Below are 12788 nucleotides of genomic sequence, written 5' to 3' on the forward strand. Positions count from 1 at the left end.
TCCCTGCTTGTGGCCTGGAAATCAGTCGAGGACGGCCCAAAGCCTTGGGTTCCTGCACCCGTGTGGGAGACCTGGAGGAGGTTCCAGGTTCCTGGCTTCGGATCGGCACAGCACCGGCCATTGCGGCTCACTTGGGGAGTGAATCATCGGATGGAAGATCTTCCTCTCTGTCTCTCCTCCTCTATGTATATCCGCCTTTCCAATAAAAATAAATAAATCTTTAAAAAAACAAAACAAAACAAAACAAAAAACCTGCTAAACAATTAGCTTAAAAAGAGGAAAAAGAATTTCATTTTCCATTCTGTCATTAAACCTGTGAGTCAGCGAAATACTTATGGGCCCTTGAGATCCTAAGCTAGAAAATGAGAGATAACCATGGTTTCTGACTGCCTGATGGTAAAAAGCTGTTAAGTTCCTACATGCATTTGTATCAACGAGTAAAAGTTTCTATTACACTGTACAGGATATCAGACAGTACAGCATTAGGAAGGAACTCACCTGAGTAAAGAAGGGTAGAAGTGTGAAAGGCAAGAAACCCAATGTAATGGTTGGTTAAAAAATGAGTTTAAGGAATCAGAAGCCGACTCATCCATGCCATCCCGAAACGTCCTAAGGAGACACAAACAATTATTTCAGAGCAAACAGAAAGTACAAAGATGATTGAAACACAATGTAATTTTTACTCAGCATTAGTTAATGATGTTAACACAAAATGATATTGTGCCAAGATGGACATAAAGCACTCCGTGTGCTTGGGATCTGTGTAACCACATGACTCAGGGATCCAATGGGAAAGTCTGGAAAGCCATGAGCAACATGGCTTGGGACTGGGGAACTTCATGAACTATCATCTAACAATCTATATACTTGGGGAATGTGAAACAATAGCATTAACATTTAATTTAAAAAGAATCCATGCATCATGAAATTTGTCACAAATAAATGCATAAAGAATAGTGCAATGGATGGCACTTATGTTTCTTATAAGAAGTTGTATTATTGCAAACCAATGGATCCTCTTCAACCTGGATCTAATAAATGCCAATGTCTTGCCATATTTGCTTAATTAACATAAAATATTAGCATAAAAGTCTTTTTCATCTCTGAAGTTGTTTATAAATAACTGAATAGCTAATGCAAATTTACAATTAATATATGGTTACAAGGGTCTAGAGAGGAGTTGGAAACAAAAATTTAATTGCAAGATGCATGAGTGTAATTTTAAAATTAGAAAAATTCAGCTAGGATATCCATTCTACAATCATCTTTTGCAAATGACTATGACTTATTTTTTTTAGGTTGGCTCCAATTTAGGTGTAAGTCTTGACATGAGGACTTGTTGCATAAAATTCTGATACAGGTTAATATATATTTGAATACACAGGATTATGAATGAGGACTAGGAATACTTTGGAAATGGAAATTGAAGTGTTACCATCTCTCTTTACATATAACACAGGAGCAATAGAGTGGTTTCGTACTAATTGTTAGGCAGAATCGAATCCCACTTTGAAAACCCATCCCTGTCCTTTCACCCCACTTCTTGCTTTCTGTATTTTGGCATTGTCCAAATTTGCCTCTTCTCCTCCCTGGTTGTCTGACTGACTTCTAAATCTTCTAAGTATATATACGTGGAAGTTTTTTCTTTACTTTTAATATGTCATATTTTCCTTGAAAAACCATATTTCCATTAAATTTTTGATCACAGTAAAGTTGTTAAATAAGCTTCCATTTTCATCCCAAGCCTTCCACTTTGTGAGCAAGAGGAGTAACTCTTAAGAAGTCAGGTTAGGGGTTAGGATATGTTTTTCTAAAGAGTGTGAACTTTGTCCAAGCAATGAAGAATCACTGAAGGGTTTATAGTACGAAACTGACACTAGCAGTTTTGCCTGTGAGAGAAATCACTTTAACAGCAGTGAAACAAGTAAACTAGAGACGACCATGCCTGGAAATGTAATAATGACGATAGTGCAGGAGACCAATCAGTAGAGGTTAAGAGCCTCAATCAAGGTAAGAAACACAGCAGATAGGAAGTAGGAAAAAAGTTACAATAATAGTAGTGGCATTATCTATTTCCTAACGACACAGAGTTGGAGATAGTAAAGAAATACACAGAAAGGGGAAGTTAAGGGAAGCAGGTGTATAGTGCAGTGATTAAGACATCCCTCGGGGTGCTTGTATCCCATATTGGAGAGCTGGGTTTGATTCCCAGTACTTGCTTTCCCATTCCAGCTTCTGCTAATGTGTACCCTAGGAGTCAGCTATTGATGGTGCAAATGATTCGGTCCCTGCTACTCACAGGGATGGACTGAAGTGTGTATAGAAAGGCAAAGAGAGGGTGCAGTGGAGGAGCACGCAACAGCAAGCAGAACTAGGAAGAGGAGCACGCTGGTATGGCGAGGCAGGAGAGAAACAGCAAGGGGTCTAGAGAGGAACATGGACTCAAAGGAAGGGACAGGCTGGCAGTAAAGGATGGCAGAAGAGATCCAGGGTTGGAAGAAAAGGCAGGAAAGACTGGAAGATGTGCACAAAGACAGGAAGTGCTACAGCCCAATCCTAGACTGTGTCACAAAGTTCTGCATAAATCTCCATATGTCCAGTTATACGTGGGCCTGCCTCATTTCTCTCAAACTTAATATCTGCCTTGGAATGCCCATTTTGTCAAGTTCAGCCAGCTCCATCGACTGCTCTCACTATTTTTCTACTCTCTTACCTTGTTTTGTGTTACCCTACAGAATAACTGTACCACTAATACATTTATGTTTCCAAATCCCAAGGGTCAGGTCACTAAAAGTTATTCAGAGGCACTGTGTAGGCCCCTGCAGGAGCCTGGATATGTCATTCTATCCTGGGTGTGCTTTTTATTAGATGCGTAATGTCACTTGGCAATTTACTTAGCCCCAGCTTTCTAGAACATTTGTAAAATGCAGATTAACAACAACAATTATCTTGCAGAATCAGTGTGCGGATAATGTGAGACAATGCATCTACAGGGTTTACCAAGTGTCTCATATAGGATAAGGGCTCAACAAAAGACAGGCATCAATGTGATAACAGGTGCAAACAGTTCTTAAGACTATCTATGGCTGTGCCAAAAATGACATGAAATTCCCTGAGTGGCTGCCTGGATACAGGTTTATGCTCAAAACTGGGGAAAAAAAAGTTATGAAGGCTCTAGTAATACTAGGATGGTCATTCAGTGTGAAAATATTTTTGAGTGCAAATCCATTGGCAATATAGTATTTACTAGAACATTTCTGCCAGTAACCCAAACTCCTCCACTCCACTGATGATCGCTTCCCAGCTGGACTGCTAAGAGGAAGGCTATTTGGCTGGAAGAGAGGAATGGCAGATGTTAATGGTCTCAGAGGAGATGGGATCTATATGAGCATTTAATTCCACAGCAAGATCCCAAATTAGTTTCATTATTCTGGAGAGTATAACAGGGTGAAAATTGGTCCACAAGCCTCAATGGGGGAATGAAATTATGAGCTAGCTATTAGATAACCTCTAATGATGTTTTGGTATACAGCTAAAAAGAGAGGATGCTCTAAATAATTCATAGTGGAGAGTAAAATACACTAGTAAGCATCATAGCATTATATTTTTCCATGAGACATAAAATATGGAGGGGGCAGTAAAACTTAAAGGCACCCTAGAAAATTAATAAATGTTCACAGATTAAAGCGGTAATACATTTAATCACATGCCCAAGTTATACTGCAATATGGCTTTTTCTTTGAGGGCAAAAATGGGCAATCTGAAAAAGGTTCAAGCCTTAGCCCCTTTCCCTCTCACAAACAAACCGCTGCCTGGTGACAGCGTGGGAAGAGGAGGCTCACACCACGGCTTCAGCACCCAGTTCCAGACTCCTTCTCTTTCTTTTCTGTTGGTCAGCACTTGAGCTGCCTTCTGTCCTTCTTTTCGGAACAAAACTGACCGGCTGGCTCCTCAAGTAGCCAGCTGCTGGAAGGAAATGAACCCAGAGTTGCGTCAAGTGGGCCTGACTGAAAAGCTGAAAAGACTTAGCAGGGTGTATGCTTCTCTTGGACCACTCTGCTTTTGGCTGCCCTCCCAGAAGAACGGGGTTTCTCCTACAGTGCAGCTTCTGGAATAAACCACCCCTTGGCATTAAAGAGGCTCATGTATGTAGGCTCTGGGGAGTAAGTCTCTTTGTGTTATGTGTGCCAAACACAGAGCCTGGGCCCCTGGAGGGGCTCAAAAAAAATGCCAAGCAAAGTAGCCACTTTGTGTCCTGGCTACCTCACTTTCCAACCATCTCCTAGTTAATGGCCTAGGAAAAGCAGTCGAAGCTGGCTGAAGTGACTAGGCCTCTGCTGCCAGCGTGGGAGACCCAGATGAAGCTCCTGACTCCTGGCTGCCACCCGGGTCAGTGATGTACAGTGTAGGCATCTGGCAGCAGACAGATGAACTATGTCTCTCTTTTCCACTTCCTCTCTGTCCTCCTCTCTCTGTAACTCTTCCAAACTGAATTTGAGTTAGTGGATGGAGGATCTTTCTATGTAACCCTTTGTGGGGGTCTGCCTTTCATATAAAAATAGATAAATCTTTTTTTAAAATCATTTTAAGAAATGCCAAGAGAATATCACAGCTTCAGAAGAGTTCGTTTGAACTATTAAGACAGCCCTAGAAGACAGCATAACTGAGGACGTGTGAGTCATTCTCGCGGTCCTAGAATGACAAGTAACTACTGTAGGTAGAATTCTGTCACTGTCTTGCTTTCAAAAACTATTGTCAACGATGGGGCTATAAATTATTCTCTAAATGTCAATGAGAGAAAGAGATGGAGATAACACACCTGGAGCAAAATAGGATGCAATACATTTGTGCTGTTCTCTAACCTGAATTTCTTGGGATGAAAACAGCTCTTTGCCATTAGAAAATTATTATCTGTGATTACATAACAACCAGCACAATGCTTGGTCATTGTAGGTCCATATAAAAACACAAAGTGTTAAAAAAAAAAAAAAGTAGAACTAGGCAATATTATGGGATCCTACTGAGTGGAAATGATGAACTGGGGTGTAGGGACTGTGAAGTGCAGTTACGGGTGGACCAAGCTAAGCGGCTCCTGGGAATAAGACATTTGGATAGAGGCGGAGATGGGACCCCAAGGTATGGCAGGATACAGTCAGCCACAGCTTCGGGGCTCAAACATAGTGCCTAGAAAAATAAGTAAGTATGAATAAATGAAGAAAAATAGCTTCTACAGAGCGGGGGACAATGGGAGTCCCTGAATCTAAACAAACTGGCGAAGACACGAAATTTCACTTTCTGGGGTATTTTGCATTCTGCCAGACATTCTTGTCAGAATGTCTTTTTTTTTTTTAGCATTAAAAAAATTTATTTTTAACCCACATTCATTCTTTAACGGCTTTATTGAGATATATAATTCACGTCACAAAATTTGCCCTTTTAGAGCATACAATTGTTTGATTTCCTTCATCAATATCTAAGTTTAGAATATGTCCTTATCATCAAAGGAAATTTAGCATTCATTATTAATCACTCCATTCCTTACTCCACTTAGTTTCTTGCAATCATTTGTCTCTGTCTCTATAGTTTTGCCTATATTTTTAAAGATTTTTCTTTTTTAAAAAGCCAATTCACAAAGAGAAGACGAGTCAGAGAGAGATCTTCCAACCACTGGTTCACTCCCCAAATGGCCACAAGGGCCAGAGCTGAACTGATCCAAAGCCAGGGAGCAGCACTTTCTTCTGGGTCTCCCACACGTGTGCAGGGACAAGGACACGAGTCCTGCTGCACTGCTTTCCCAGGCCATAATCAGGGAGCTATATTGGAAACGGGGCAGCAAGGACATGAATCAGCACCCAAATGGGATGCCAGCTAAACAAGGCAGAGGGTTAGCCTGTTGAGTCACCACATCAGCCCACTTTTTCCTATTTTCTAATACATGGAACTGAATACTATGCAGTCTCCTTTCTTGCAACACGTATTAATATTCATGCTTAGTGCTAAATAATGTTCTGTTATACACACAGGTCATATTTTATCCACTCACTTTCTGCCATTATAAAAATGCTGCTAAGAAAATTTCTGTATAAATTTTTATGTGAACATATGTTTTCATCACTACATCTGAAGATGATACACCCAAAATTTTACATAAAGTATGCTCCATCCTCAACATTTTGAGAAACTGCTTAACTATTGTCCAACGTGTGTCTGCCATTCTTAAGGTTTGAAAAACTCACTTTCAGTCTAACATATTCTGTTTTCTGAAGGACAGTGAAATAGCTGGAAAAAAATCAGTTAAGCTGAGACAAAAATCTTTTAAGACCTAAAAGTCAGTTTGGAACAGAGCCATGGGCACAGCATTGGAACCTGTTGGAAGGTCATGATCCAGAACCCTTACAGGCAGACCCTCCAGATGAGATCAGAACCAACCGCCCCTAGCCTTTGCTTGGTGTATTGGCACTTTTACTGGAACCTCACTTTATAATGAACTTAATGTTGCGGAGAGTCAGCTTTCAAAAAGTTTCTACTGTAAGGATTCTTTTTTTAAATTTATATATGTGTGTGTATGGGGGCAGATAATTTTTATCAGACTTAAATTACTTGAGACCAGATATTACACCATGCTTATTGCTGTATCCTCTATGCTTAATCATAGAATCTAGAATAGCAACAATGCTTGTTGAACTGAAACCAAATTTCATCTATTTAATTGACTAGGCATTAATTTTTAAATTTGCTATGTAAAATCTAAATGTAATAGTCTATGCAAGCCAAACTCAACATGTGAAACCAGTGCCTGAATGTGTCTGTGGAATGTGCATGTGAATATAGTATTTGTGAATGGTAATTTAACTATTTACCAAAGAACTACAAGCAACAAGCAATTTGGAAAGTATGTAGCGAATATTTTATGTCTCTGGGGGTATTCCCACCACTCCCGCCCCCGCCAGAGGACAAACTTAAAGTTCTCTGTTGACAACATTTTACTAGAAATATACAAAGGTAAGCTTAAAAAGAACACACATTTTAGGAAACAGGTTTCATTCTTGAAACGAATTAACAGTTATGTGTTCCTTTGCTGCGGGTCAGTGGTAGTATGTCAAGTTCAGAAAGGAAAACATATTCAGTATCTGCTTGAAATAAGGCACCCTAACTTCTACAAAGGCATATCACATGGAGTGACAAATGTAAGATATTGTTTATACAAACATTTGATGCAATTAACACCTGATTGTCACTTTTCTTTCAAGAATGTGGGTTTATTATTTTATGTGAGCTAGAGAAAAAGTCTTTTCTAAAATGTTAATAATAAAACATTTTCATATCACAGCTACGAGAAGCAGCTCAGGAAGTTAACAGGGTTCTTGGAAAAACACATATAATCCTCCCTAGTTGGTGAAAATCACACTGCCCTGGGGATTTCCTATGTCAAGAGAAAGCAAAATCTATTTCAACAGTTAGATTTATCTTCTAGGGAAAAAAATGACAAAGTTAAATCAACACGAATGGATAAAATTTGCAAATTTTTTTTCAACAGAAATATTTTAAAGGCATAAAGTGTATCAGCACCTTTATTCATAATTCAAAACAACATTGCCATGTATGTTTTATATTAAGAAAAACCAGAGGCAGTGCTGGGTGTAAAATGTTCTGTAATCCTGGTTGAAATTAGCAATTTAAATTTGCTGAATGAGGTTACAGTGCAATATTTAACACACAAATCATGGAGATTTGAGTACTTGCATACTTGTTTAAAAATGTATCAGAAGGCCACAGGTTAACAATAATGAATGTATGTTGCATTATTACTATTAAAATATGCAATCTTTGATAATAATTTATTTGTTTTACAAATGCATTGTGGGGTTAAAATTTTTCAATTCATCTGTGACAAACCGTGAAATTTAATATTGCTCAGCATGACCAAGCCATGAAATGCGTCGGCTTTGTTCCTGATTTTCACAGAGCCTTCTTCTTAGGTGAAATGACCCATTCAATGGAGAGCATAGCAATTTTTTCATCTATGGTAAATCAGTTGAGTTTACTAGGATTTATTACGGGTTTCAGACTAGAGCTTTTTATGATTGGAAGCCATTATGTATATAATCTCAACCTTACGGCAATTTATCTCACTGGTACTTATTCCTTCTGAGAGCATTCTCCATGTCTAAAATGAGTTCTCATTTTGGGCGACCTCATTGAACAGTCCTAAACAATGTGCTTCTTGATAGCCAAAGAGTAGGTTAAAGTTAGAGAAAAAAAATGAGAACACAGCAGTTAGTTACTCTTAGAATATCTAACACAAAAGTCTCAAAATCTATTGAAATTCAAGATTTGTCTATCACTATCACCAAAATATTGTAGGAAAGAATTCTCTACCTAATTTCTCCTGAAAAAACAGAAATATTCTGTGACACGTTTGCCATCCAAGATATTTAGTCTTTCAAGATAAAAATGAAAATTTTGAGAAAGGATTTAAGCAAAGTGATATTAATGTTTTATCATAAGACCTAGTCTAATTTCATGTATAACATCATAGGTTTTAATCAAATCAAACAGGAACAAAAAGCAGTTCAAAATCTTTGGATTTATCTAAATCTTATTTGTCTAGCCAAGTAAAATCTATATCAACATTTCTCTTGGACTCATCGCGTGTTTCCATACTCATCTGTCATTACAAACTGAGAGACCGAAGCAACATGATACGTACACTTCTTTGTGTCAGATTAACTTAAAGTATTGAAACACTACATCTCTTCCAGAATCAGGAATATCCCAGAAGAGTTTATTAAAATTTATTTTTTATTTCAGAAAATTATGTTGGTAAAAATTAAGTAGGTATGATTTTTTTTTCTCATTGAGCAATAAGCAATGATTGCAATGATTAGGCCATTCATAAAATTTGATCATTTAAACAATTGAAATAGTGCCTTTCCAATTGTTCTTAATTCTTTTAAAAAAAAAAGATTTATTTATTTTTTGTATTGGAAAGACAGATATACAGAGAGGAAGAGACAGAGGGAGGAAGATCTTCTGTGTGCTGATTCAGTCCCCAAGTGGCTACAACAGTTGCAGCTAAGCTGATCCGAAGCCAGGAGCCTGGAGCTTCTTCTGGGTCTCCCATGTGGGTGCAGGGTCCCAATGCTTTGGGCTGTTTTCGACTACTTTCCCAACCCGCAAGCAGGGAGCTGGATGGAAAACAGGGCTCCCGGGATTAGAACTGGCTCCCATATGGCATCCCATATGGCATGTAAGGCGAGGATTTTAGCCACTAGGCTACTGCGCAGGGCCCTAATTGTTCCTGACTGTGTAGGCAACTTATTAATGGCATGGAACTGACCAATGTAAAATAACGTAGAATAATACATTTGGGAGGAATTAAATTGCTCTGGTTAAGGCTAGCTTTATAGAATGATCCAATTTATAATGTTGAAAAAGCACTTCTAAAATTTTTACTTTCCTACTTTAATCAATTCAGTAAGTAGTATGAAAATGACTTTGTCAAATCACATTATCACAGTATCTAATAGCTAAAAATCAAATATATTTAATACTTACTTATATAGTTCTGTTAGGGGTGAGGTCAAAATGACTAACGTTGTAAGAAGGTTATTACAGTGGATATGAATTTTAAAAATTTTATCATCCCTATATTGGTGAGGATTCAAAAGTTGCTGTACAGATGAACAAATTGACCATAACATGTTCTCTGCGCAAATTAAAATTGTTGTGACATCAAGTCTGCGGGAAAGCAAAAGAAGATCATGTTAAGTAAAATCATATGTTTTTATCAGTCACTCTTATACTAAGCAAATGTAATAACAGACAGAGGTTTGATTAGACAGCACAGCTTCAAAGGTCAATAATAAAAGATTCCAGGAAACTTTTGCGAGTCTCCAGGTGTCAGGTGTTCCTCCGTGCGATCCCCTAGAGGGATGGTGAAGTCTAGAATAATGTCTTAAGAGTAATTAAAAATAATAAGTTAATGTTGCATTGCCAGGATTTCGTTCAAGAAACGCACGAGTCTGTTCTCACAATTACACTGGACACAATAAAAGCTGGAAGAAAAGCGGCTTGTGTAAGTTGTTGTTATCTGCCTGTATGTTGTAGGTAAAAATTCCATAACACAACAATTCTTATTCCCCATGTGTTAAGCTGTTAAAACAAAGCTGCCTGGTTGGGGACATGTTGTCCCAGCAAGTGGGAGATGGCAAGAAATGACACGAAAAGCACACCGGGAGACGTTTTCAAAATTTCCAATATTAAGTAACTGTTTAGAAAACATTATGTATTATAGATCTTATTCTATACTTTTTATTGTTATTGTTTTCTAGGGACCCAAAGATCTGTGTAAAGATTATTGGACTACGTGATGAACTGACCACATCTCAGTTAATTTATTCTTATTTACTAATTTCAGTTGAGCAAATAAAGCATGGAAAGTTTGAAGTTAGTGTTGGCCCTAAGATTAGTACAAGATCACTGTGTGTGAATATATATGTATACACACACGTAAGTTAAAAATAATCTGTATTTTACACACATATAAATTACATTTAGATGACACTTAGAGGCTACTGAAAGTGTCAGGAATCACCCTCAGGGAGATTTGATTTTAGTTTATACATATGTATCTTCTCTAATTGCTAAATGACTACTAATTCAAAATATACATATACACATACAATCTGTATACTCAAATGACTATAATAATAGTGGCTTATGATTAACTATTCAAATAAAAATGTGTATTAAAAACTACAAGCAGTAATTCTAGCTTTGTATGGCATTCTTTATGCAACCATTCAAAAAGCAAAACTCCGAAAGTCTCTATAGTACAGTTAATTAATTAAATATACTACCTATTTCATGAGCTAATAGTAAACCTAATTCCATAAACATCTCATGAAGACTTGGCACCTCATAGTCAAAAGTGATTTATGCTACAGAAAGAGAAGAATGAAGGCACTTTTTGCTCTCAAAAGGAATTTTCCATCTATTCTTTGGAGTTCAATTTTGCAAAAATGAAAGCTTGGTCAGTAATTCAAAACAGCCCGTGCAAAATACCATACTTATGAAACACTGTAGCGGGACCTAAACACCCTTCAAATTGCAGCATGCTTTACAAGAGCATGATCAGGAAATGATTCCTCTTGCCTCCGAAATAGAAAAGCCTCGGATGTCTGAAGTTTCCTCTTAAAATATAGCCAAGGAAAAAAATTTTAAATAGCTAAAAGGTATGTCTTAATCACATTAGACAGACTATTTATGAAACAAAAACCTTCTCTTCTTACAGATCATTGTTGTAATGTAAGCACATTGATGTAATATTAATTGCCCAGATAACTCAAAGAACTGTAGTACACTTCAGTCTCTGGCTTAATACCCTGTGTCTGCTGCTCCTCATTGTCTGTGTTTTTCACATTTTGTTGAAATGGCTTTGGGTTATGCAGCATGAAAAGTTAGAAAAAAAGTAAAGGGAAGAGAAAAGAAGGAGTCAGAATACATCAGGGAGAAGATTAGACAAAAAGTGTCCTTCATCAAGATGAACTACTATATTTAAAGATTTAAAACAAGAAAATCAAAAAACCAAAAACACCCACTAATCTAAAATCTCCTGGCTACCTAGAAACTCAAGTGCCCTGAACACTTTGATGACTGTCACAGCTCTCGTCTCCACTGCAGGGCTTTCATTCTCCCTCTTATCTTATTAACATTTGTGCATATATGTGTCCAAGCTTAGAAGAGCTCTTGAATCACTTCTTAGAAACAAATGCATTCTATATACAATTTTTAGAAGGAAAAAAAAGAGTTTCCATTATTTCGCTTACAAGTTCCACTTAAATGCCTCAGGAGACTTGAGTATGATTTCCCTCTCAGGTACTAGAAACACATGAAATACACAGGATATGTGTGCCAAGAGATTCAGAATTCCATGCTGCTTTACCGCCAACTGAGGAAAAAAGTGGCCCTGGAAAGTAATGGTTTTCTGAACTTTGGTTACCTTATCTGGGGGGTTCTCTCGTAACTGGGACAGGCACGAGCGTATCTGGAGGCCAGCAGAGCCAAGGATTCTTCCAGCACTTCCGCTAGGATCTCCTGGGCTAATGCGTTGGGCAGGATGGTCCAGAGGTCATGATGTAAAGCCCAGCAGAAATAATGCCACATCTGGAGCGCGAAGGAGCATCTCTCCCCCTGGCAAAACCAACATGTATTAAACAACGGGATCATGTCTTCCAAGATGTCAGTTCGCTTCCTAGGAACCTAATTAGTTCAGGCTGGAAGGAAATAGCTGGAACGCCTGACACACTAGATGACCAGCAAAGATTTCTGACAAGATGTAAAACATCCTTATTGACAGAGGGACATATGTTTTATTTCAATTACGAGACCAGATAGCCAAGTGCAAATCTGGACCACAAGAATTTAACCTAGCAACTCCTGATTTACCTACTCCTGGTCTGGGATTGAAAATTGACTTAAAAAAAAGAAAAAACTGGCTTTGTACCTGATAAAGGAGTCAGTTTAGTGGAAATTAGCCTTCTGCAATGAAAATTGGTTCAAATGGATGTGCTTTTCTGAGGTTTTTACCTTTATGGAACTCATTTTACAAATGTTTTAGATTTGGGATTATAATGAAAGGACAGAAGTAAAAATCAACCTGTGTACACTATATCCCTTCCAACATTCATGAAACCAAGTGTCTGAGTCACTACTGAAGGTGATCACATTAAGCCCAAACGATCTCATTTCACCAATGGCATTTTGATAGCACCACTGGACTAACA

The 12788-nt window shown here is 37.9% G+C and overlaps 1 protein-coding gene across 4 annotated transcripts in view; it reads right to left on the reverse strand.

The window, feature by feature from the left end:
* The window catches only part of KIAA0825 (KIAA0825 ortholog), a 297939-nt gene that overhangs the window by 196782 nt on the left and 88369 nt on the right, over window positions 1–12788 (reverse strand). For 3 of the 4 annotated variants that reach the window (XM_058656342.1, XM_058656343.1, XM_058656344.1), the window contains exons 10-12: window positions 12005–12195; window positions 9559–9741; window positions 499–609 (exon numbers count right to left, since the gene is read on the reverse strand). In XM_058656342.1, coding sequence (XP_058512325.1) covers window positions 499–609; window positions 9559–9741; window positions 12005–12195 — 485 coding nt within the window. Of the gene's footprint in view, window positions 1–498; window positions 610–9558; window positions 9742–12004; window positions 12196–12788 lie in introns of those variants that run through there. The other variant, XM_058656345.1, reaches the window with a different exon arrangement.

This window comes from Ochotona princeps, chromosome 28 (assembly GCF_030435755.1).
Source record: "Ochotona princeps isolate mOchPri1 chromosome 28, mOchPri1.hap1, whole genome shotgun sequence".
NCBI classification, from domain to species: domain Eukaryota; kingdom Metazoa; phylum Chordata; class Mammalia; order Lagomorpha; family Ochotonidae; genus Ochotona; species Ochotona princeps.